The following is a 22,087-nucleotide window of genomic DNA, read 5'->3' as shown; positions in this document are numbered from 1 at the left end:
TACTAAAATTTAATACGAAATTAAAAAAAAAATATAAACACATTTACAAATTTTATTTTTATTTTATAAACAATGTATATATATATATTTATTATATATTTGATTAGTATTATTAATGTTTATAATGCTATTATTAATCTAGTATGTTTATTATGATAATAAATATAATTTGTTTATTAAAAAGTTATAATAATTTTAAAAATAAAATACTTAAATTTATTTATTTATTTGAATAAATACTTTTTTTTTTATTAAAAGATTATAAACAATTTAAAATGTAACACTTATGCTTACTAATTATTGAAAAATGTGTTTAAAAAATAAAAGATATTGTAATTAAATGTGATCTTATTATTATTGATAATGTTTATTAATTATTAATTTAATATATTTGTTATGATAATATTTGTAATAATATATTTTTTTGACCAAGTTTGTAATAATATGTTGATATAATGTGTTTATTACAATTTAAATACAAATTTATAAATAAAATATGTATGTTTATTATTTATTTTTTTTTATGTATGTTTATATATTTATTATTTATTTTTGCCATATATAGTTTGTATATAAAATTAATAATATGTCTCTCAAGTTAATAAAATGTATAATAAACTATAAATTTTTTTTTATAGGTTTATGAATGAATGAATTTGATTAAAAAAACAAATAAATTTTTATAGTTAATAAAATGTATAATAAACTATAAATAAATTGAGAAGTGCTAGTGTCAACCTCTTATTATAACCTCCACGCTTGAAATACATGTCGGAATATTTTTTTTCAATTTTTTTTTTTCACGAGGGTGTTTGTTATGCTTACAACATCATCCTTATAAATTTTTGAAAAATTTCGAATAGTTTACAGTGCCGAAAATATGTTTGAAGGTTTTTGAACACGCGTGGTAAACTGATATATTAAGAACTCTGTTTTCGGTACTGTAAACTATTCGAAATTTTTCAAAAATTTATAAGAATGATACTGTAACTATAATGAATATCGCTGTGATTTTTTTTTTTTAAAAAAATATTTTGACATGTGATTTTAAACGTGGAGGTTGACTACGAGGTTGTAATAAAAGATTGTAATTAACACTCCTCAAAAAATTTGTATGCACATAATAATAATAATAATGTAATTTTTTTTTTTTTGAGTAAATAATAATAATGTAATTTAAGTACTATAAAATATATAAAATTGTAAATTTCCTTTAAATAAATCAACATACATTAAAGACTCGTGAAAATATTCCTAGTAATCGTTTCCATAGCATCGAAGCTAATGATGATTCATATACATATGAGCATCTAAAAAAAAATCTACTGACAAAAGCATAGCAACTAAGTCTAAAACTTTTTTTTTTTTTTTTGTTATGAGACTAAAACGATCTTAATTCAACACCAAACTCATAATAAAATTGCCAAGGTCAGGTGAGGTCAGGACATAGCGACATGAGTCAAAATCAACAATGTCCATGTTAGATATGGTATATGTGGGAGGAGACTACTAAGTGTACTGTTTATGTTTTACAAAGGAAAAAGCACTACACAGCCCAAGACAACAGTATAAGCATTAAAGCTAGCTAGTCATGTCTTTAACTTAACTCTCAAGTAGGTTTCCAAAAAGAGAGACAATATATACGTCGTCCTTTCCAACCTTGTAACAACCACTCACCATGTTGTTCAACAACAAAATTGTTGTCGTAACTTGAGTCCACAGTGTTCTTCACAGCTTCAAAGATTTCTTGGTCAAGTGGGATCTGCTTGAACCCTACTCTTGTGTTCCTTACCTGCCACTGCCTGTAACTCTCTGGCCTCTCAACTCTCTCCAACCCCTCACACGCCATCACATTCTCTATATCCCTTCCATAAACTGCTTTCTCAAACTTTAATCTGTACTCTTCTTGCCGAGGTACGGTAGTGTCAAACATGTCAAACAATGGTGAGTAGTGAAAGAGTGTCTCTTTGAACCTTGTCATGAAGAAAGGTGCACTGTATGCACCATTAACAACACCATGTATGAAAAGGTCAGGATTTATTCTCCTTATCAGCTTTAACACAGTGTCTCTTGGGTTGTTCATCACCACTGTTTCATCTGGTATGTGCTTTAACCGATACAAACAATTAACCACAACAAGCTCGTCTCTGTCTGGATCGATATTGAGATCCTCATAACGGATTGTTTCCCACTTCTGAGCAATTACATTGTACTCAGATGGAACATTGAATCTCTCACAAAAGTTTTCTAAACGACGCTTAGTCTCTTCCACCTTCTCCGAGGGTCGAAAACCTGGTTGGGGTATCTCAATTCCTGTGATTCGAAGCTTTGGAGGGCCTCCTGGTGTTTTTGAGAGACGTTGGATAAGCTCGGGCCATTGGAAACCGTAGAGAATACCAAAGTCAATAATGTGAACACTTCTTACGTTCTTTGCTAGTTTCTTAATTGTTTGGTTAGCAAATGAATAGGACATCCTCATGAAAGGGCAGGCAGTAATGTATACTTGGTAGGCTTTCAAGATATCAGCAAAGGACATCTCACTACTTACAAGAGCTGAATATGAAGCTGTCTTTTTCCCAGTCAAGCGTGCTTCAAAGCCATTAGCAAAGTAGTGAGCTAATCTTTGAGTTGCATCTCCACAAGGAGAAGAATGCTGCCTTATCCGTCTCAATTGTTCAGTTGCAGTTCTTTGGTCATAGTCAGCCACTGCTTCAGCACAATGAGTCAAAAGGGTCCATAAATCCACCATTTCTTTCTTGTCATTACCTTCTTTCTTTGGAAACCGCACCTTTCTACCAGACCCTTTTGCTTGGTGGTTCTGTGAAGACTTCTGACGAACAGTTGACACAGTAGATTGAGTGGTATCACCTTCATAGAGTAATACTCTGTCAAACATGATCTCTGTTGCCTCAGAATCATCACTATAAATTGCTGATTGCTTGCTTTTCCTACTTTCTTCTTGACTCTCACCGTATTCTCTTTCAAGGCTCCTCTTTCCCTTCTGTTCATCAAGTAAATTACATTCCAAACTCTCCAAATCCAAGATCTGGGTTTTGCCCATATGACAAAATGAACTTGCTTCCCCTGTCCTTCTCCTAAAATGGTCAACAGATTGTACATGATCAGAAGATGAATTTTCACCTTTATTAGAAGAAAGGGGATAATTCTGGCCAAGGAGATCATAGAATGGCTTTTCAGCAGCTTGGAGTGCCAAAGGGTCCTCTAAAATCAGGAACTTTCTCTCCAAGTCTTCCTCTTCCATGAGTATCTCACTTAGGTACTTAAGTGTAGCATTAAAGGAATCGGCAGAGGAAGAGCCAGGAGAATCTCCCACCGAAACCAAATTTGAATCACTCAATTGAGGATGATTTGTTTCATGTGAAGAAGCTTCCACAATATTTTGATTTGTACCTTGGTTGAAGTTAAAATCATTCATGGAAGAAACAAGTAATTCTTCAAAAAGGGTATCCATAAAAAACAATCAAAGTTTTCTTTTATTATTAATATTATTATTACACAAACAGAGAAAAATCGAAAACTATAACATCAGACTTTCACAAGTCAGAATTTGAGGCTATGTAGAACATGAAAATTACAATTTTACTTTTACACACAAACAAAAAAAAAAAGAAGTCAACGAACAATAATAAGAGATTTAGACTGGCAAATCAGAGTCGCCATCTTCATGTTAAGGCATAATAAATACTTCTTATTGAAAGAAATAGAAAAGGAAAGAAAAGAAAAGTAATTGGAAAGAAACCTTCACCTCAAAATGGTCGATCGCAGGTTAAAAAGCATGGAGTCACTTTCAAAACGGCATAGGGAAAGGGTATGAGTATGGGATCATGATATGGTGTGTACAGTGAACTAGTAAAGTAAACATTTTGAAAAGTTTAATGTTCCAAGAAAGAAACAAAAGAGAAACATCATTAGAAAAAACAAAACAGGCATTTCATTTGTTGTTTTCGTTAGGTTTCTTTGTTTGCAAGCTGGGACGTTCTACAGGGAGCTGAAGCCCCTATTAATTTTTACAATTAATAATTATTTTACATGATATTAAAAAACAATCGAGCATCGCAAAACTGCAGGAGAAAACTTCATATAAAAAAAAATTAAAAAAAATTTATAAAAATACTGAAATTTTAAATAGTTTTTTTATGTTATATTTTTATTAATTTATTTTTGATTTTTTGTTATTCGTATGTTATTTTTATTATTGTTTTGATGTTATTTAGATGTTATTTTCATGTTACTTTTATGTAATTTTCTTATTTTTTGTGTTATTTTTATGGAAAACCGCAAAAATATAAAAATAAAAATTTAAACGTCCACAGATCCATGGAAGATCAAATAAATCCTTAAGTCTACATAACAATCTCCATGATTCAGATCGGCAACTCGCCTTTGGGTTACCATAGAACCCAGTGAATCGCCATAAATCCCTACCAGGGCATTTAACCAGAGCATCAATATGACCAGAAGTGAACGACTTAACACTCACCTCCCAATCATAATTCCATAATAATAACAGGTCACCACTCTTCCCAACACAATCAACATGAAAACTATTTGACAAATTAACTTGTCGCCTAATACCTTCCGCCCAACCACCATAAAGTTTAGTTTCCGACAAAAAAACTAAACTTGGGGAGAACTTACGAACCACTGCTCGCAAGGCTGTCAACGCACTAGGGTTCCCCAAGCCCCGGGCGTTCCAACATAACAAACTCATGGCTCCTGGCGAGCCTGCTCTGCAGACTTCGCCAATACTGAATTCATAACCTCGGGATTCAATTCCGAAATTCCATCTTTTCTTCCCTTCTTGACACATTCATTATTATACTCAATATCCATCTTCCTTTTACCTCCTCCACCCGAACGCGGACTAAGCTTATTTAGATCTTCCTTTGGAGAATGTATCATCGGGCTCTTCCTACTAATTCTCAGCTTATTAGGCGCAAGGTTCTTGTCCAACCGATGTGTAGTAGGTGTGGGGAGGAAGTGGAATCTTCGGAGCATGCTTTAGTGTTTTGCTCATCTTTACTTCCTCTTTGGACTAATATGCGGGTTTGGCATCATTTATACCGGGGTCGGATGTTGGAAATTATTTTACCAGGATCTTAGATCTACTCACAAGTATGTTTATTAACATCCTAAATATGAACTTTCTAAAACGATAAAATAAACACATATAAAGTTTAAGAAACCTTACATTGGGTGCAGCGGAATAATATGACTCCTTCCGTTCAGATATCTAGCCCTTGATTCCTTTCTGTAGCAGAGCATTATCAATATCTGAACCTGGATCTCTTTCTCTGAATCTTTGATGCTGAATCTCCTTTGCTGATGATCTTTCTTCACGATCTTCCTCACTATGATTGAGGTATCACTTGATGTGTGTGGGCACTACTCATACACTAAGGATTTCGAAATTCTCAAGAGGGAAGAGAAGAAGTGACAGCTAAAGATAGGGAGAGAGAAGGCTCAGGTTTTTCTCTGAAGGAAAAATAGAAAATTTAAGTGTAAATTTCCTGAAGCCTTCACTATCTATTTATAGCATTCCACTAGGGTTAGATTTGAATTATATGGCATTAAAATAATGAAAAAATCAGTTTAAATTTCCTACAAAAGTGGCTGGCCCTACACTTAGTGGATTGGGCCTTGCTTTTTGCAATTTTGCAATTTTAACACCTTTTGTATCTGATTTTCTCAAAAATACCAATTTCCTAATTCAACCATTTAAATGCCAATTCTAACTATTTAATAACTATAAATAATTATTAAATAATATTGTCATTTATCATATTTATTAATTGAACCATACAAAGTATCATAATTAACAAATATGCCCCTATAAACTCTTTCTTTACAATTTCGCCCTTACTTAGTGAAAAATTCACAAATAGACATAGTCTAATTTGAGAATTATAATTGATTAATCAAAACCAATTACATGAGTCTTACAAGCAATATTATCTCAACTAGTGGGGGGACCATGGGTCTATATAACCGAGCTTCCAATAAGTAGATCAAGAATTTAGCACTAAAATTCACTAACTTATTAATTCTTCGTTGAATCCACGCATAGAACTTAGAATTGCACTCCCAGTATATAGAATGCTCTATATGTTCCACCATATAGACACATCATTAGTTATCCATTGTTATAATCCTAATGTGATCAATGACCCTCTATATGAATGATCTACACTGTAAAGGGATTAAATTACCGTTACACCCTACAATGTATTTATTCCTTAAAACACTTGACCCCGTATAAATGATATTTCAGCTTATGTGAAATGAGTACTCCACCATTTATGTTCGTTTGGTCAAGCTCGAAGGAGATCATCCTTTGCTTACTATTCGCCAGATAGAAGCTATAGATTCCATGTTTATGCTAGCGCTCCCACTCAATTGCACTACCGTGTTCCCAAAATGTACGTATCACCCTGACCTAAAAGTAGGCTTAACTAACAAATCAAAGAACACGAATAGCCTCTCGAGATTGAGCCTAATCATATCAGGATTAAGATCATTTGATCTAGGATCAACTAGGCGATATTGACTTGAATAGATATTACGGTAGTTTAATAAATCTAAGTCAAAGTTCAATATCGGTCCCTTCCGATGCATACTCCATGCATCCAACCTGAGCTTTACTTTAACCAATGTTCTGGAAAGAACATAGTATTTCTCCAAATACAAGTAAACTCTTGTTGTAGATTATCATATCAGTAAAACCCTATGTCTGATAAATCTAGGAAACTTTATTCACATAGTCATGTTTACTTTCCAATGTGTTGACGGCACAATAAACAGGATCAAGTATGTGAAAAGGGTTTCAGATGAATTTATACATTATGTACATATAATCATGAAATAAATCATGTGAACCATGCAACATTAAATGTTATTTCTGATCTATATTAATAAGTAAATCTGATTATATTGAAATGAGTTTTATTTAGGGCATAAAACCCAACATCGGATGGGTTCTTTGGCGGAGTTGCTGGTTTATTTGTTTGATGTGCTTAGTAAGGAGGAGTTTGAGTTGATTTCCATGGTGTGGTGGTGGGTGTGGTATGATAGGAATTCTGTCTTGTTCGGGCATAAACAATCGCGGTTGTGTGGAATTGTCGAGCTTGCGCATGCGACATTAGTTGAATTTCATGGGGCGGGTGTGGGGGTTGAGGGGGCGGCTTTGAGGAGTGGGGTTGTTGGTGGTTCGGTCGTCTCTCGTAGATGGTGTCCTCCAATGCGGGGTGAGTTTGTGTTGTCTATTGATGCGGCAGTTACTCTGGGTAGGGGGTTTGCTGGGTTTGGGGGGGTTGTTCAGGGGGGGGGCATGGTGAAGTGTGGGCGGCCTGGGCGGTGGGTGGGGTTGGGGAGCTTCAGGTTGCGGTTACTGAGCTTTTGGCTGTGCGTGTTGGGTTGCGGTGGGCATCTATGCTGGGCTACAGGTTGGTGAGAGTGGAGACGGATTCTTCTGTTGTTAATTCTTGGATTACTTTTCCGAATTCTAATTTTATGTATAAACCGATTGTTGAGGAGATTATTTCTCTCTTAGCTGCTGTTGGTGGTGGTTCTTGTTGTGCTATTTCGCATGTTGCGAATGGTGTGGCCCACGCACTAGCAAAGTCTGTTACTTGTTCCTTAGGGGTTGATTTGTGGATAGATGCTTGTCCTAAATTTATTAGTGCTCCTGTAACAGCTGATTTGATTTAATGTGATACATCCTTTTTTCAAAAAAAAAAGAATATACTTTATGTAGTTATTTTTTCTAATAGACAAGAGATTCAAATTTCGAACTACCTTAATTTAATTAAGAGTAGTGATAAATATTAATGTATATTTTTGTGTAATCAATAAAAATATTATGTCCCTTTAAAAAATAAAATAATTTACAGCTAAACCCTCTGAATTCTTAATTCACTTATAATTAACTCTCTAAAATTAAATTTTAGTGGTTTAATCCTCCAAAAGGCTAAATTGTTAGCAAATCTAAGGTGACATCCATTTGCCACAATTAAGTACCAACATAAATTACTTATATATACACTATTATACACATGACACATTTATATTAGTACACATAATATTATTATTTAAAAATTATCAAAAAAATATTGCAAAATTTATTTTAAAATTAAAAAAATAATTTAAAACTATAAAATAAATAAATAAATAAATTATTTTTATTTTCTTTTCTTTTATTCTTTATTTGCTAATGATTCTCTCTCTTTCCACGCTCTCTTCCTTCACCATCACCATCACCATTGCCACCACTCCACCACCATTACCACTAGGAATGTCAGTCGGGCCGGGCCCGGCCCGGCCCGCCACAAACCCGGCCCGGCCCGACATTACTTTGGCCCGGCCCGGCCCGGCCCGGCTCCTTCTTTTGGCCTAGCGGGTCAAGCCCGGCCCGAGATAATTGGGCCGGGTTAGGCCCGACCCGGTTTTTTTTTTTTTTTTTTTTCCTAAAAAAACTTGTATTAGTATATGAATAGATTTTGCATATAGAAACCGTGTGCTTTTTGTATTAGTATATGAATAGATTGTGCATATAGAAACCGTGTGCTTTTTGTTTTGGACCCCTGTTTAGGATCGCTCGTATAATCATTAATACATACTATTTCTTACTACTACATACCATTTTCTTTTATTTTCTCTTAGAAAAGAAACATTTTTTATTTTACATTATTTTTTCCTCATCTGTCGACAATTTAATATTTAATAATAAATCATTTTTTTTAAAAAAAAAAACCCAATGGGTCCCCTCATAATGGCTGGAAGAAGCGGTTATATAAATCCCCATTGCCCATTTTCTCTTCCCCTCTCCACTACATACTACAGTCACTTCTTTGGCTATACAAAACCAAAGTGTTCAAAATCTCTCTCAGGCAATAAATCAAACACCTTCATTTCAATCACTCCGATCTAACCAAAAAACGTTTCGACATTATTAAACCTCCATGGCTAGACCTCAACAGCGGTATAGAGGCGTTCGTCAAAGACATTGGGGCTCTTGGGTCTCCGAAATTCGTCACCCTTTACTGTAATATTTGGGATTTTTTTTTAGGGATTTAGTTTTTTTTTAATATTTAAAACCGGACCGGGCCGGGCCCGACCCGAAATAATATATACCGGGCCGGGCCGGGCCAAGCCCGAAGCCCGATAAAAGCCCGAATAATGCGGGCCACAGTCGGCCCGTCGGGCCGGGGGCCCGGCCCGGCCCGCGAAAATGGCCCAGATTGACATTCCTAGTAACAATATGAATCTATTTGACCCATAAATTATATTATTTTGTAGCAACCGCATACATCAATGAAAATTATAATTATACTACTTATCTTGTACAAAAGGTTTGAAGTGTGTTATTTTACAGGGTTCTACATATGAAATCATTGCTATTATTTTTTATATTGTAGAATTTAGAAAATGAATTCTATAACTACAAAAAATAGTTAATTTTAGTGACAACTTCTTAGTTACAACATAAATTTTTTGTGATTAAATGTGACTTTTAGTCACAACAAAATATTACTTGTGACTAAAATATAGCATTTAGCTACAAGTTGTCAATAATTTAGTTTTAGTCATAACAAGTATTGTGACTAAAAATATATGGGTCCCAAACATATTTAGTCACAACAGATTGTAATTTTTGTGATTAATACTTTTAACCACGGACTTTTTAGTCACAACATAAGAATGTTGTTTTTTATAATTAGTCAAAACTTTTTTACTTTTAGTCACAAGTTTTGTTGTGACTAAAAGTAAGATTTTTGTAGTGAATTGCTCAATATTTTAACTAATTGTCATTATTTTCATTTACAGATAATTAAAAAGAAGTTTAGTAGAAGATGAAAGCTGGTGGGCTCATGATCTTTAGTATTTAATCATTTTAAGTTGGCAATAAGATGATTTAAATTTTTAAATGTTGTTAATTCCATTTTTGGCATATTTAATTGACAAAAATATTTTATTATTTCCTATTAATTTCGGCTGAAGTGTTTAATATGGTTTTCATATTTGTGTATATCTAAACTTGGAAGGAAAGTTGTCTAGCTTTCCTATTTATGGAAATTAAGGTAAATATGGTAAGTTTTGATTACACATTTATTCTTTTCTAACCAAATTTGTTAATCCGATCTTGTGTTGAGTTTCCCATTTTCTTAGATCAGTTTCTTGAAGAGAAAACCGGAGCTAAACTTTTATTTTCTATAAAAGGAAAGTTGTAGTTATCGCCCACGATTACGTAGGTACAGAAACGGAAATTCCTGGACTGATTGAAGAATTATTTTAGGGAAGTTTCTAGTGGGTTGAGGTCTTGTTCAGACCGAATGTAAGCTGTCAATAAGATGTATATTCATTATAAATACATCTTATAGCAGCTAGGTTTGATATCTCTTTCACACACTTAGAATTGTATTCATATCTTAAGGAAAGAGTGTCTTTGTTTTGTTAAAATCTTTTATTCACTTTCATATCTTAAGAAAAGAGTGTCTTTGTTTTGTAGAGAAGAGTTGCTCTACTCTTACTCTGTTTATTTGTTGTTTGTATTGTCTTGAGTCTGTATTCAAGTCTACAACGAAGAAGAACATCGGTGCACCTTCGGGAGAAGGGTATTTACAAGCTTTCGGGAGATTGCTTTTGAAGTCTTGCATCGGGAGGATACAAGCACACCTTCGGGAGAAGGGTTTTACAAGCTTTCGGGAGATTGCTTTTGAAGTCTTGCATCGGGATGATACAAGAACACAACCTTCGGGAGATGGTTGTATAGGCTTTCGGGAGATAGCCTTTAAGCCTTGAATCGGGAGGATTCAAGCACTCTTCAAGGTGATCGAAGGGAGTTCGAGCTCTTGGAGTTTTATCAAGATTCGGTTAGTAGGTTGAATACATCAAGCTTGCGGCATACAATAAGAGGGAGTCTATTTATGCATAAGTCAATTACTTTGTATTTTTGATAACGATCTAATGAATGCAGGTTGCCGATAGTTGTGGCTCTCCCATAGTGAATGGAAGTTTGATCATGCCTAAATTTGCAACACTATCACCCATGAATCCACATAGTTTCACCATGTATGGTTTCAAACCCATATTTTTTAATGTTTCTTTGTAGAGAATATTAACAGAACTCTCGTTATCAACAAGGACACTTTTTACTCTCTTATTTATGAGCTGAATCGTAATCACTAGGGGAACCATATGTGGAAACCAGACATGTGAAGCATCTTCATCAGTAAAGATAATAGGTGGTTCTTCAGGCTTGGCTCCCTTCAAGGGTTTGGGTGCAAAGGCAGATTCTTGATTCTTAACTTCATTTATATATCTCTTTTGAGCACTATTGTTGTTTCCTATGAGGTGTGGCCCTCTAGAAATAACCAAGATGTCCTTGCCCTCAACCGGGGGAGGTTATATTCCATAGTTATTATTTTGGTTATTGGGTAAAGTTTGTTCATTTCCTTGATTTCTCACATACTGCCTCAAATATCCACGAGAAATAAGCCCTTCAATTTCATCTTTTAATTGGTGGCATTCCTCAGTGGTATGTCCAATATCTTGATGAAAACTAAAATACTTGTTGGGATATCGCTTATTCCTAGCAAGTCTCATAGGTCCAGGTCTTCAAAATGCGACCCAGTTTTCATTTACGAGATAGATATTTTCACGAGTTTTACTGAATTTTGTACATACTGAGTATTTCAGAATATACTTCTCGTACTTATTTTACTTTTTCTTGTCTTATGATGAATCTCTTGACTCATCTTTCCATTTTCCATTCGACCCATTATGGTTTGAATTTCCTGCTTTGGTTGTTACAGTACTCGTTGTTGCAGTTAGGGGTGGGCATCCGATCCAATCCAACCTTTTTTTCCTCATCCGATCCAATCCAATTAGTAATTGGATTTGGAAAATCATCATCCGATCCAATCCAATTAGACCTCAAAATCCAATCCAATCCAATCCAATTACTAATTGGATTGGATCGGTTTTTTAATTGGATATCCAATTACACACCTAAATTTCAATATTAGCTTAAAAATATAAAGAAAAATACGTAAAAAACTAAGTATCACTTTTTATTTAAGTTTAATACTTCATAAATATACTATTCTTACAAGTATATTGTAGCTAAAAGTTTTAAATAATTAAAACAATAACATTTCTAAGTAATAAAATAGAACAAAACAAAATGAAAATAAATATACTAAACAATCAAGTGTTACAAATTCAACATACAAAAAAATCTAATAAAAATATAATATATATTTATTATATTTTTCAATATTAATTTTTATTATATAAATAATTTTTTAATATATATAAATGTAATTGGATTGGATCGGTTTTTAATTGGATTTTGAGATTGACATCCAATAACCGATCCAATCCAATTAGAATCCAACTTTTAACATCCAATCCAATCCAATTGTAATTGGATATCCAACTTTTTGTAATTGGATTGGATTGGATCGGTTCGGTTCAATTGGATTGGATTGGATGATGCCCACCCCTAGTTGCAGTACTTGTGCTGGGTTTGTGTCCCAAGCCAGATTTGAGTATTTTCTTCTCGCTTCGTGCTTCTTCCTTCTACACGAAAATTTGTGCTCTTTCATTAAATTCATTAATGTTTCTAATAGGGTGAACCTGCAGATCATCACATAATTCTCCTCCCGCGGTTAATAAACAGTTGTTATTCTAGCTTGAAAAGCTATCAACTGAATGCTATCATTTAGATTTCTTACTTTGGTTACTATTGCACTAAAGAGACTCATGTAAGCCTTTAGAGATTCTCCTGGTTGTTGCTTGATATTAGTCAGCGGCCTCAGGCCTCCTATCCCTCGCGACCTGAAACTGTTTCTTGAAATTCTTGGATAGTTATTCCCTGGAGGTTATGGAATAATTGATGAATTCATCGAACCAACTGCTTGCTGCTCCCATTAGAGAAGTTGGAAATAAAATGCAACACAAGTTGTTTGAAACATTACTTGCTCGCATTATTGTGTTAAAATGGTTCAGATATGCCACAGGATCGGTTGTGTCGTCATACTATGCAACGTGCGGGTTGTTGAATCCCTAAGATAATTGAAAATTCAATATATCAGGATGAAAAGGCTCTCTCTCTCTCTCTCTCCCTCTTCATTTAAATCATATCTTGATAATTTCCCATATTCCTTGTATTGGTATTGCCTGAACTTATCCTCTAACTGTATTACCCTTAACTAAATCAGATTCATGGGCTGTTGCTCGCCTTATTGTTGGTGACCTACATTCTGGTTTAATCAATCACAAAGATCTAGAACATTTTGATTCAAGTGATCATGCAGGTCTGGTTGTCTACGGTTTAGATGCTCCCGTAGATCAGGGTCGCGTCGCCTCTTGTTTCTTTGTTCGTAATTTCTTACTAACCTTGTTATAGAATAACTCTTAGATTGATAACTTTGACTCTTGATCATCTCGATAATAGTAGGGTGAACCATCCCCATCTCATGCTTACCTGTCACGTGTATAGGTTTTAGTTGATCTGCTCTGCCCATGGGTCCTTGATCTTGACCCACTAGGATCTGTACTCAACCCTATTCTTGAGGTTCTTCTTGCATTGGCCTCCATCTTCGGAACAAATTTGACACACGTACCTTACTTAAATAGGTGTACTCACTGTCTCTGTCATTGTGGTTTGGCCTTTGCAGGAGTCTCGGTGGTCGGCATAATCCAGGCCGATTGCCTACTCCTCTCGCATCGTGTTAAAAGAATCTTTCATTCCCATGTTGTGCTTACTTGGCATTCACATTCATGCAAGATGATTCTATATTTTTTAGGTTGTTCATTCTCACAGTTTGTATATCCATAGGAAGAACCTAGATTGTTGGGTCGAGTTTCTTCATTTCTAGTGTTTCTTGGATTTTTGGGGATCTCTTTATCCATTAAGATGTCCCTTGTGTTCTCAGGTTGATCCTCCTGAGTATTCGTGGGATTTCTAGGGTTATTCTCCCTAGGGGCATCCTCATGTCTTCTGGTCCTAGAGCTTTTAGGTCTTCCCTGAGGTCATCTAGTCGATGTTTCAGGTTGGTTTGGAGGGGCATCATCTCGCACAGCCCTTGCGGTTGCTGCCTCGCACTCTAATTCTACAATTCTTTGATTTGACTAAGCCAGTTACTGTCAAAATTTCTTATTTTCCAGTTCTACTAATGAAACATATCATAGGCATCCTTGCTTCGTCTCTCTTGGATTTCATCCCCAATTTGTTCAAATTCTCCACCATTTCTTCTAGAATGGGGAGTTTCAGTGGCATTTGTCCAGTGAGAAGTCTGATGCTCTTTTCTAGGGTGTTGAGTTGTCTCTCCTGGCTGATTTTCTTCATTTTGAGGAGTATCGTCTGCCATGAATGAACAATTTGAATTTATCTTCAACGAGGGTGTTCTTCTGAGTTTTTATTACAAGGATCTCAATGAAAGCACCAAACTATTAAATAGTAATTTTTGTTAACTAATAAACAAGCTTTTTCGTGTAATTAATATACTTAGGAATCAATTTGACTATAATTAAAAATAATAAGGGTAAATAGCGGCATAAGTACCCAAAGTTTTAAGTTTGTTATAAGCGGCATAAATCTAATGTTTATTTTTAGCGGTGCAAGTACCCAATGTTTATAAAACTCTAATTTTCCTCCAATTTTGTTAGTATAGACTCCATTTTAAATTTATTAAAGGAACATTTTAGAAGTAATTGATACTATATATTTTTGTCTAAACCCAATGACCTAGAGTCTGGACCTTATATGTGGCCTATTTAAGAAAATAACACAGTTTGTATTGACGAAATTAGAGAAAAATTAAAGTTATACAAACATTGGGTACTTATGCCGCTAAAAATAAACATTGGGATTATGCCACTTACAAACTTGAAACTTTAAAGACTTATACCACTATTTACCCTAATAATAATGATAATAGAAATAAATGGTAAGAAGATTTTCAACGTAGTTTTGAAGTTAATTCTTCATAGTCCGCGAGTCTATCTTATTCTGAGGTTGATAAATTGTATACAAAATACAATAAATTGTTTTACAGATAGAATTCTTTTCTTTCTCAAATTGGTCGTCCTTTGTTCCCTAAGTTTTGTCTTTATTTATAGAAGTCTAGGATGATAGTTATTCTCTTGGGATTTTTATCACTTGTAACCATAAGTGAAACATAAAGAATCCCCACATTTTATATGCACATGAGATAATTACACAAGTAACTTTCCAAATTTTAACCGTACTTTTAACTTTATTTACATAACTCCCCTTTCGATTATGCTTTATCCTTCTCGCAGTACAACAATACTCTTCTAGACACTTTATTGTAAGCCGGATCTAAGTATGTGCTGTAGTATTCATTGCATTCCTCCATTAATGTTGAGTGAAGTATACACGAGATGCTTATCGCAAGATGACAATTGCGAGATGAATCATGTTGAAGGTGTTGTATTTAGTCTTTCAACCATGTATGTGGGTCAATGAGCTGCAAGCTCTTTGGATAATTCATTATCTACCCTTTTCAAACAATTCTGCTATGTATTTTGTGTATCCTGAGATGGATTTTCTTTGTTCGTCTCGCTGGTCTCATCAATCGGTAGTTATTATTCGTGTCTCGCCATTGTCTCCAAGAAGGTGAGTTCGAATATTTCTACTAACCGTACTTCCCGAGGCGAATTGTCCGAATGTCTTTATTATTCCATGATTCGAGATGGTTCATATTCCTCGCTATATTACATAGCACTATATTGCTACTCAAAATATGGGCATAACACTATAATATATGATATTTATTTTGTAAGGCATATATTAAATGATAAAATTGTCATTATATATTTTATTTTTAATAAATAAATAAAGGTAAATAGAAGACATTATCTTTAACGACATTCCTTAGAAAATTGGTTGGAGAAGTATTCCCTTTTTTTTAATCAAGTTCTCTCTTACCTAATTTTAATAAATTAAAGCAAAAAATGTAAGGGAATTAATGATTATCTTACCATTGATTTACATTGCTTATTAGTAAATGGGTAAATAGCGACATAAGTACCCAAAGTTTTGAGTTTGTAAGTGGCATAAACCAAATGATTTTTTTAGTGGCATAAGTACCTAATGTTTGTAAAACTGTAATTTTTCTCTATTTTCGTCAATACAGCTCCGTTTTAAATTTATTAAAAAAAAAGATTTGGAAGTAACTGATACCATATATTTTTCGTCCCACCAAATAATCTAGAATTTGAGTCTTACATGTGTCATGTTTAAGACAATAACGTACTCTATACTAATAAAACTGAAGAAAATTACGGTTAAACATTGGGTACTTATGCGGCTAAAAATTATTGAGTTTATGCCACTTACAAACTTAAAACATTAGATACTTATGCCACTATATACCCTTACTAAATATAGTGAACATAATTTCTAATATTTTAATGGCAATACTGATTTATTTCGTTACAATTTTTTTTATTAATTTATTTTGATTCTAAATAATGAAACGTGTCATTAATTCAATAAAAAAAGTTATCAGAAAGCAGAAAAGGAGAAAAAAAAAGGCAATTCATTCTTAGGAAAAAAATACAAGTGTCAACACATGCATATGTTAATTGCCAATAAGTACTAGTCAAATGTATTAATATTGTGAAGCTATAATAATATTTAATTCACTTGTAATGTCCAAAAGAACAAAAATACAGAAAAAATGAGTTGTAAGTTCATTTCTAGTTTTGTAAATTAAAATTGTATTTAATTATACAGCTAATAATATTTATTTATTTAAATATTTCATTCTTAATTGAAAATATCAAAATCATAGTCAACATTGCAATATTGAAACTCTCTCACAACATACCATTTTATGCATTGTTTTACCTTTTCTATTTCACCATTTTTAATGTAATAAATTGGTGATTATCAAAAGCAAAAAAGAAGGAAATATTTGTATTTCCTAAGACTAAATATAAGTAAATTACTAGTATTGAATATTTACCTTTTAATTAATTTTCATTTCATCTACATAATAATTCATTCTCCAATTCATGTATTGAAAAGTCTCTCATAATATATTAAGCTACCTCTTAGCTGGTATATAATTTCTTTTTAGTATAAGAAAAAGGTACATATATATATATATTTGTGGATTTTTGTGTAAAAGTTTTTAGTATACTTTGTGTAGAGAGAGAATTAAAATAGTTATTGTTGATAGGATTCATACAAGATTCAACATTGGAGAAGCTATTATGTATTGTTTTGTATATGAGATACAAATTAATATCATTTATTTTATTGAATGTAGATTTATTACTTTGATTTTTTTTTGGCTAATTTGAATGTATATTTGCATTGCAGATAAAATCTTTCAACATAAATATGAGAATGAAGGGATTTTTTATGGTTGCTATTGTATTGTGTAAACTTTTATGTTATTGCAAATCTCAAGAACAATCAGTAAAATTATCAAGAGATGAACTTCTTGAAATAGAGAATCAACTTGAGCGACTGAACAAATCATCAATCAAAACTATAAAAGTATTTTTTTTCTTTCATTATTATTAATTTAATCTTCATCTCCTACTTATCTAACTTGTTTTGTGTCATGTACAGACACAACATGGAGATATTTATGATTGTATTGATTTTTACGAACAACCAGCATTTGATCATCCTTTGTTGAAGAATCACAAATATGATTTTCAAGTATGTTTTTAATTTCTCAAATAATTACTTCTCTAATAGCTCATTATTTTTTATTTTTCTAAAACCATAGTGAATAAACATGAGTATTTGTGGTATAGATGGGACCTTCTTCTCATCCCAATCCGATGGTTAGGGAAAACAAACCTCCAAAAAATGTGAAACAAGTATCGATAAATAATGGGTTAAAAGGTGAAAAATGTCCAGCTGGGTTCATTCCAATAAGAAGAATTACCAAGGAAGATCTTATCAGAGCCAAATTATTTACAAAGTCATATACTTCAAGAATTAATTCTCCTCCTACTTTTCATGTAAGCATATTTTAGATTTACATAGTGTTTTAACAAATTAAATGGCATACTCTATAATTGAAATATAATTATATTTTGAATTTGAATATAATAGCATGCACTTGTTTACACATCCGATCCAACCAAGAAATACAATGGAGGTGGAACATTTGCAAGTTTTTACACACTATATAATGTCACTGGCTCACAATATACTTTTGGTCGAATAAAATTGCAAAATGGACTTGATATCATTCAAGCTGGTTGGGGAGTAAGTTTTTTTTCTCTTCAATATTCTTTAGAGCTAAAAATAATAACGCTTTTTTGATATACTATAATTTTTTAGAATATTTGTTCACTTATTAATTTGTTGTACTATATATTATTCATTAGGTAAATCCTAGTGTATACGGGGATAATAAGACTCGGATCTTCATATATTTTCAGGTTACCCTAATTTTATATTATTATTTAAGGGTTTTTCATATTCGTTGTGTAATTATGTGTAACTCATGTATCAATATTTTTGTAGGCTGGTGAATTATCTTGTTTCAATACAGTGTGTCCAGGGTTCATTTTGGTTGACCCTCAACCTATGATCGAAATGACTCTAAGAGAAACTCACCCTGGTAATTTACCTACATGGGAACTTCCAATCAATATTTATCGGGTAAAAAAAAATTAAATATTTCTTTTAAATCTGTTTTTCCTACCATGTTTGTTGAATATTTTTTTAATAAATAAAAAAAAGTGCCTTATATTTGAAATTTTGGGTTGTATTTATTTTCTACTTGTTTGACATGATATAATAGGATCCAACTACTGGAAATTGGTGGTTTCAACTTGGAGAGAATTATGATAATATTGGATATTGGCCATCAAGCATATTTAGTGGTGGCTTGAAAGACTTGGCTACATATATTGATTGGGGAGGAGAAACTTACAGTCCACTTGGTCAAATTGGTCCTCCAATGGGATCTGGTTTACTTTTAAAACAAAATACTCGTTATGATGCATATTGTAGAGCATTAACAATTATAAATGAGGCGCACATACGAGAAGATGCTAAAAACACAAAAATTTCTTCCATTGATATTGACTTTTATTTAGTTAAAGATTTGGGATTTCATCGTCACTTTGGACATCTCATGGTATATGGTGGTCCTGGTCCTAGATGATTTATTTACATTGTATTGCCACCAAAACTACCTTCTTCATCAGAAAAAAAAAATAAATGTGATATTGTTTGTGCTTTTGATAGACTTAATTATAAATATGATGTTGAACCCAAAAATGAGTACATTTTTAATATTATACTTGCAAGATGACGAATAGCACTTTTTATTTTTTGCAAAACTAAAAACTTCATTAAACATACACAAAAAAGAACTACAAGGTTAGAGTTGCAATAGGGGTGCAATCCAATAGAAAGAAAGCGGGAAACATGGCCATCAGCTGCCCAAGAGGCAATCCGATGAGCCACCTAATTATGGGAACAAGGAATCCAAACAACATTCCAAAACTCAAACGAATTGAGAGAACAAAATAAGTTTAAAAAAAGAAATCAACTTTCGATCCGAAGCTTTCGAACAAACATAGCAGCAACAAGCACTTGACAGTCGGTAAAGAAACGCACAAATTTCCATTCTCCGCGAATGCAAAAAATGACAGCATGATAGAGAGCCAAAGAGTTATTTTTGTGGAATATTTTATAACATGTTTACACACGGTATTGAGAATCACAATAAATTGATGGAGAAATATAATATAATAAATGAAGAATAAATGGAATTAATATTTGTAATATGTTGTTTACTAAATAGAATGATAATGATTTATCTTGTTTACTTTATTAGAAAACGTAATTAGAGTGCTTAAATTAGCTAAATTATCATTTTGAGTTATACTATTATATATGATAGTTATTTTGTAAGACATATATTAAAGGAAAAAATTATCATTATAGAATTAATTTTTAATAAATAAATAAAAATAAATAGAAACTATTATTTTTAATGATATTTCTTAAAAAACTAGAGGGGAAAGTATTCCCTTTCTTTTAATCAAGTTCTCTTTTTTTAATTTTAATAAATTAAAATAAAAAGAAAACTGTAAGGGCAGAGGTACATTAATTAATTATTATTGATTCACATTGCTTATTAGTAAATATAATGAATTTCTAATATTTCAGTTTTATTTTGTTACATTTTTTATTAATTTTTTTTTTTAAATAATGTGTAGTAAACGTGTCATTAGTTCAATTGAAAACAAAGATTATAATCAAAAAAGAAAAAAGAAGGTGACTCAACTTAGGAAAAAAAAATACAAATGTCATACATGCACAAGTTAATTGCTAAGTACTAGTCAAATGTTCAAAAAGAAGTTTCACTTAAAGATTACTTTATAACTTAAATAATAATTAATTGTAAAGATATATATTCTTAGAAAATAGTATATTACTATAATTAATTAATTCTTAAAAATTACATTGAATTATTTTTTGTGCAGAACCGCTTGATCTACCTTCCTTCATTATTAAAAAAAAAAAATTCCCGTTTTTTAAAATTAGGATTTTAATCTGTTCCAACCTAACATCAAGTGAATTTTCCACTTTGATACAATCTCTTACGTCTTTGCCACAAACACATTTATCCAATCTACTAGCTATATATCACGTTCTTTTCCTTTCTCTCTCGTTCTCAGCTGTCCTTTTGCACGTTCAGGCCCAATAATGTTGCACGTCTTTCATAAATTAATTGACAATAACAACAAAATGTTATTTTACCTTGTCTACTTTCTTCAAATTCTTTTTCACATACCTTTTTTTTCATTCACATGATATCGTTTTTAGGTCTACTCCTTTGTAAATGATATTTCTAGCATGATCATTATATTATATACTTTAAAACGACAAATTATCACTGGCAGAATGTAGTAAAAGACATACAATATAATAAACAACTTAAAATAAATTAATTGCCTAACTTAATTGAACTTACATAAAAAAAAATACTATTAATATTATTTTTTTTTTGTAATAATTTATTGTTGATTGTAAATATCAAAATCACAATCATACCATTTTAAGTATAGTTTTACCTTTTTGATTTCTCCATTATTAATGTAAATAAATTTGTAGTTATCTACATTATATATTAAACTGAAAAAAAAGGAAATATTTGTTTTACCAAAGACTAAATAACGTAAACTAGTATTAATTATTAAATATTTATTCATTTTAATTAATTTTCAATGGACCTACATAATAATTCATTCTCTATATAAACTCAATTATCCAATTCATCCATTGAAAACTCTCTCATAGTATATTATTAAGCTACGTATTAACATCATATAAGTATTTATCTCAAAAAAAAAAAAAACATCATATAAGTATTTCATATATAATTAATTTAAACATTAACTCATGAAAAATACAAAAACAATCAAAAATAAAATCATCAGTTTATTAGAACAGTTTAGAATCTATTATAAGCCACATAAAATTAGTTTCAAATTTTCTGACCAACCTAAGTATCTTTTATAATTAATTTAAAAAATAATACAGATAATTTAAATAATTGCTAGAAAAATCGCAAACTTCATCACAGGCCTAATGACATCTAAAATAGATCAAACACGCAAAGAAAATAGAAACCAAATGGTGGTGCCTCGTTAGAGTTTTGACACATTACACCGACAAAATAAAAAACTCTTTTTCGATTGCTTTCAAAGGCATCTTTTAGATTGGGAAAGCTCTCCGCGGTGTCCAGTACCTCAACACGATCCAAAACAACCCAAAAAATCCCAAAGTGTCAAATTACTACTATCTTCTCCAACTCTGGTGTACCATAATAATGGTATCAAATGTGCACTCATCAATAACTATACTCATAAATATTATTGAACTTACATTTTATTGATTATAATATTCTAATAATCTTTCCTTACACATTTTTTAAGCAAATTATTTTTAGTTTACCCACTTTTTGAAGCAAATATCTTTAATGTGTTTTCTTTTATATTTCTAAAAACAAATATCATCAAATCCTTGGAGTTAGGTTAAAATTTTAAT

General features: G+C 32.1%; 2 protein-coding genes across 4 annotated transcripts; one reads left to right on the top strand and one right to left on the bottom strand.

Moving 5' to 3' along the window:
- Window positions 1-1,193: 1,193 nt before the first annotated feature.
- On the bottom strand, window positions 1,194-4,030 carry LOC133028926 (scarecrow-like protein 14). Of its 3 annotated transcripts, none has more exons than XM_061108801.1 (2): window positions 3,767-4,030; window positions 1,194-3,095 (listed from the first exon to the last, which is right to left on the bottom strand). In XM_061108801.1, the coding sequence occupies exons 1-2, from the start codon at window positions 3,796-3,798 to the stop codon at window positions 1,610-1,612; spliced, it is 1,518 nt and encodes a 505-aa protein (XP_060964784.1). In that variant the 5' UTR covers window positions 3,799-4,030; the 3' UTR covers window positions 1,194-1,609. The 3 variants fall into 3 exon arrangements, with proteins under 3 accessions (XP_060964784.1, XP_060964783.1, XP_060964782.1); XM_061108800.1 differs by having other exon boundaries at window positions 1,194-3,411; window positions 3,767-4,029; XM_061108799.1 differs by having other exon boundaries at window positions 1,194-4,030.
- Window positions 4,031-17,124: 13,094 nt separating this feature from the next.
- LOC115720384 (protein neprosin-like) lies at window positions 17,125-19,222 on the top strand. The gene is made up of 8 exons (XM_061101910.1): window positions 17,125-17,270; window positions 17,378-17,557; window positions 17,633-17,725; window positions 17,824-18,033; window positions 18,128-18,283; window positions 18,406-18,459; window positions 18,545-18,682; window positions 18,825-19,222. Exons 2-8 carry the CDS (start codon window positions 17,399-17,401, stop codon window positions 19,188-19,190), a joined length of 1,176 nt encoding a protein of 391 aa, XP_060957893.1. The 5' UTR covers window positions 17,125-17,270; window positions 17,378-17,398; the 3' UTR covers window positions 19,191-19,222.
- Window positions 19,223-22,087: the final 2,865 nt, after the last annotated feature.

This window comes from Cannabis sativa, chromosome 1 (genome assembly GCF_029168945.1).
Source record: "Cannabis sativa cultivar Pink pepper isolate KNU-18-1 chromosome 1, ASM2916894v1, whole genome shotgun sequence".
In the NCBI taxonomy this organism is placed as follows: Eukaryota; Viridiplantae; Streptophyta; class Magnoliopsida; order Rosales; family Cannabaceae; genus Cannabis; species Cannabis sativa.
This window is presented reverse-complemented; position numbering and strand designations above follow the sequence as displayed.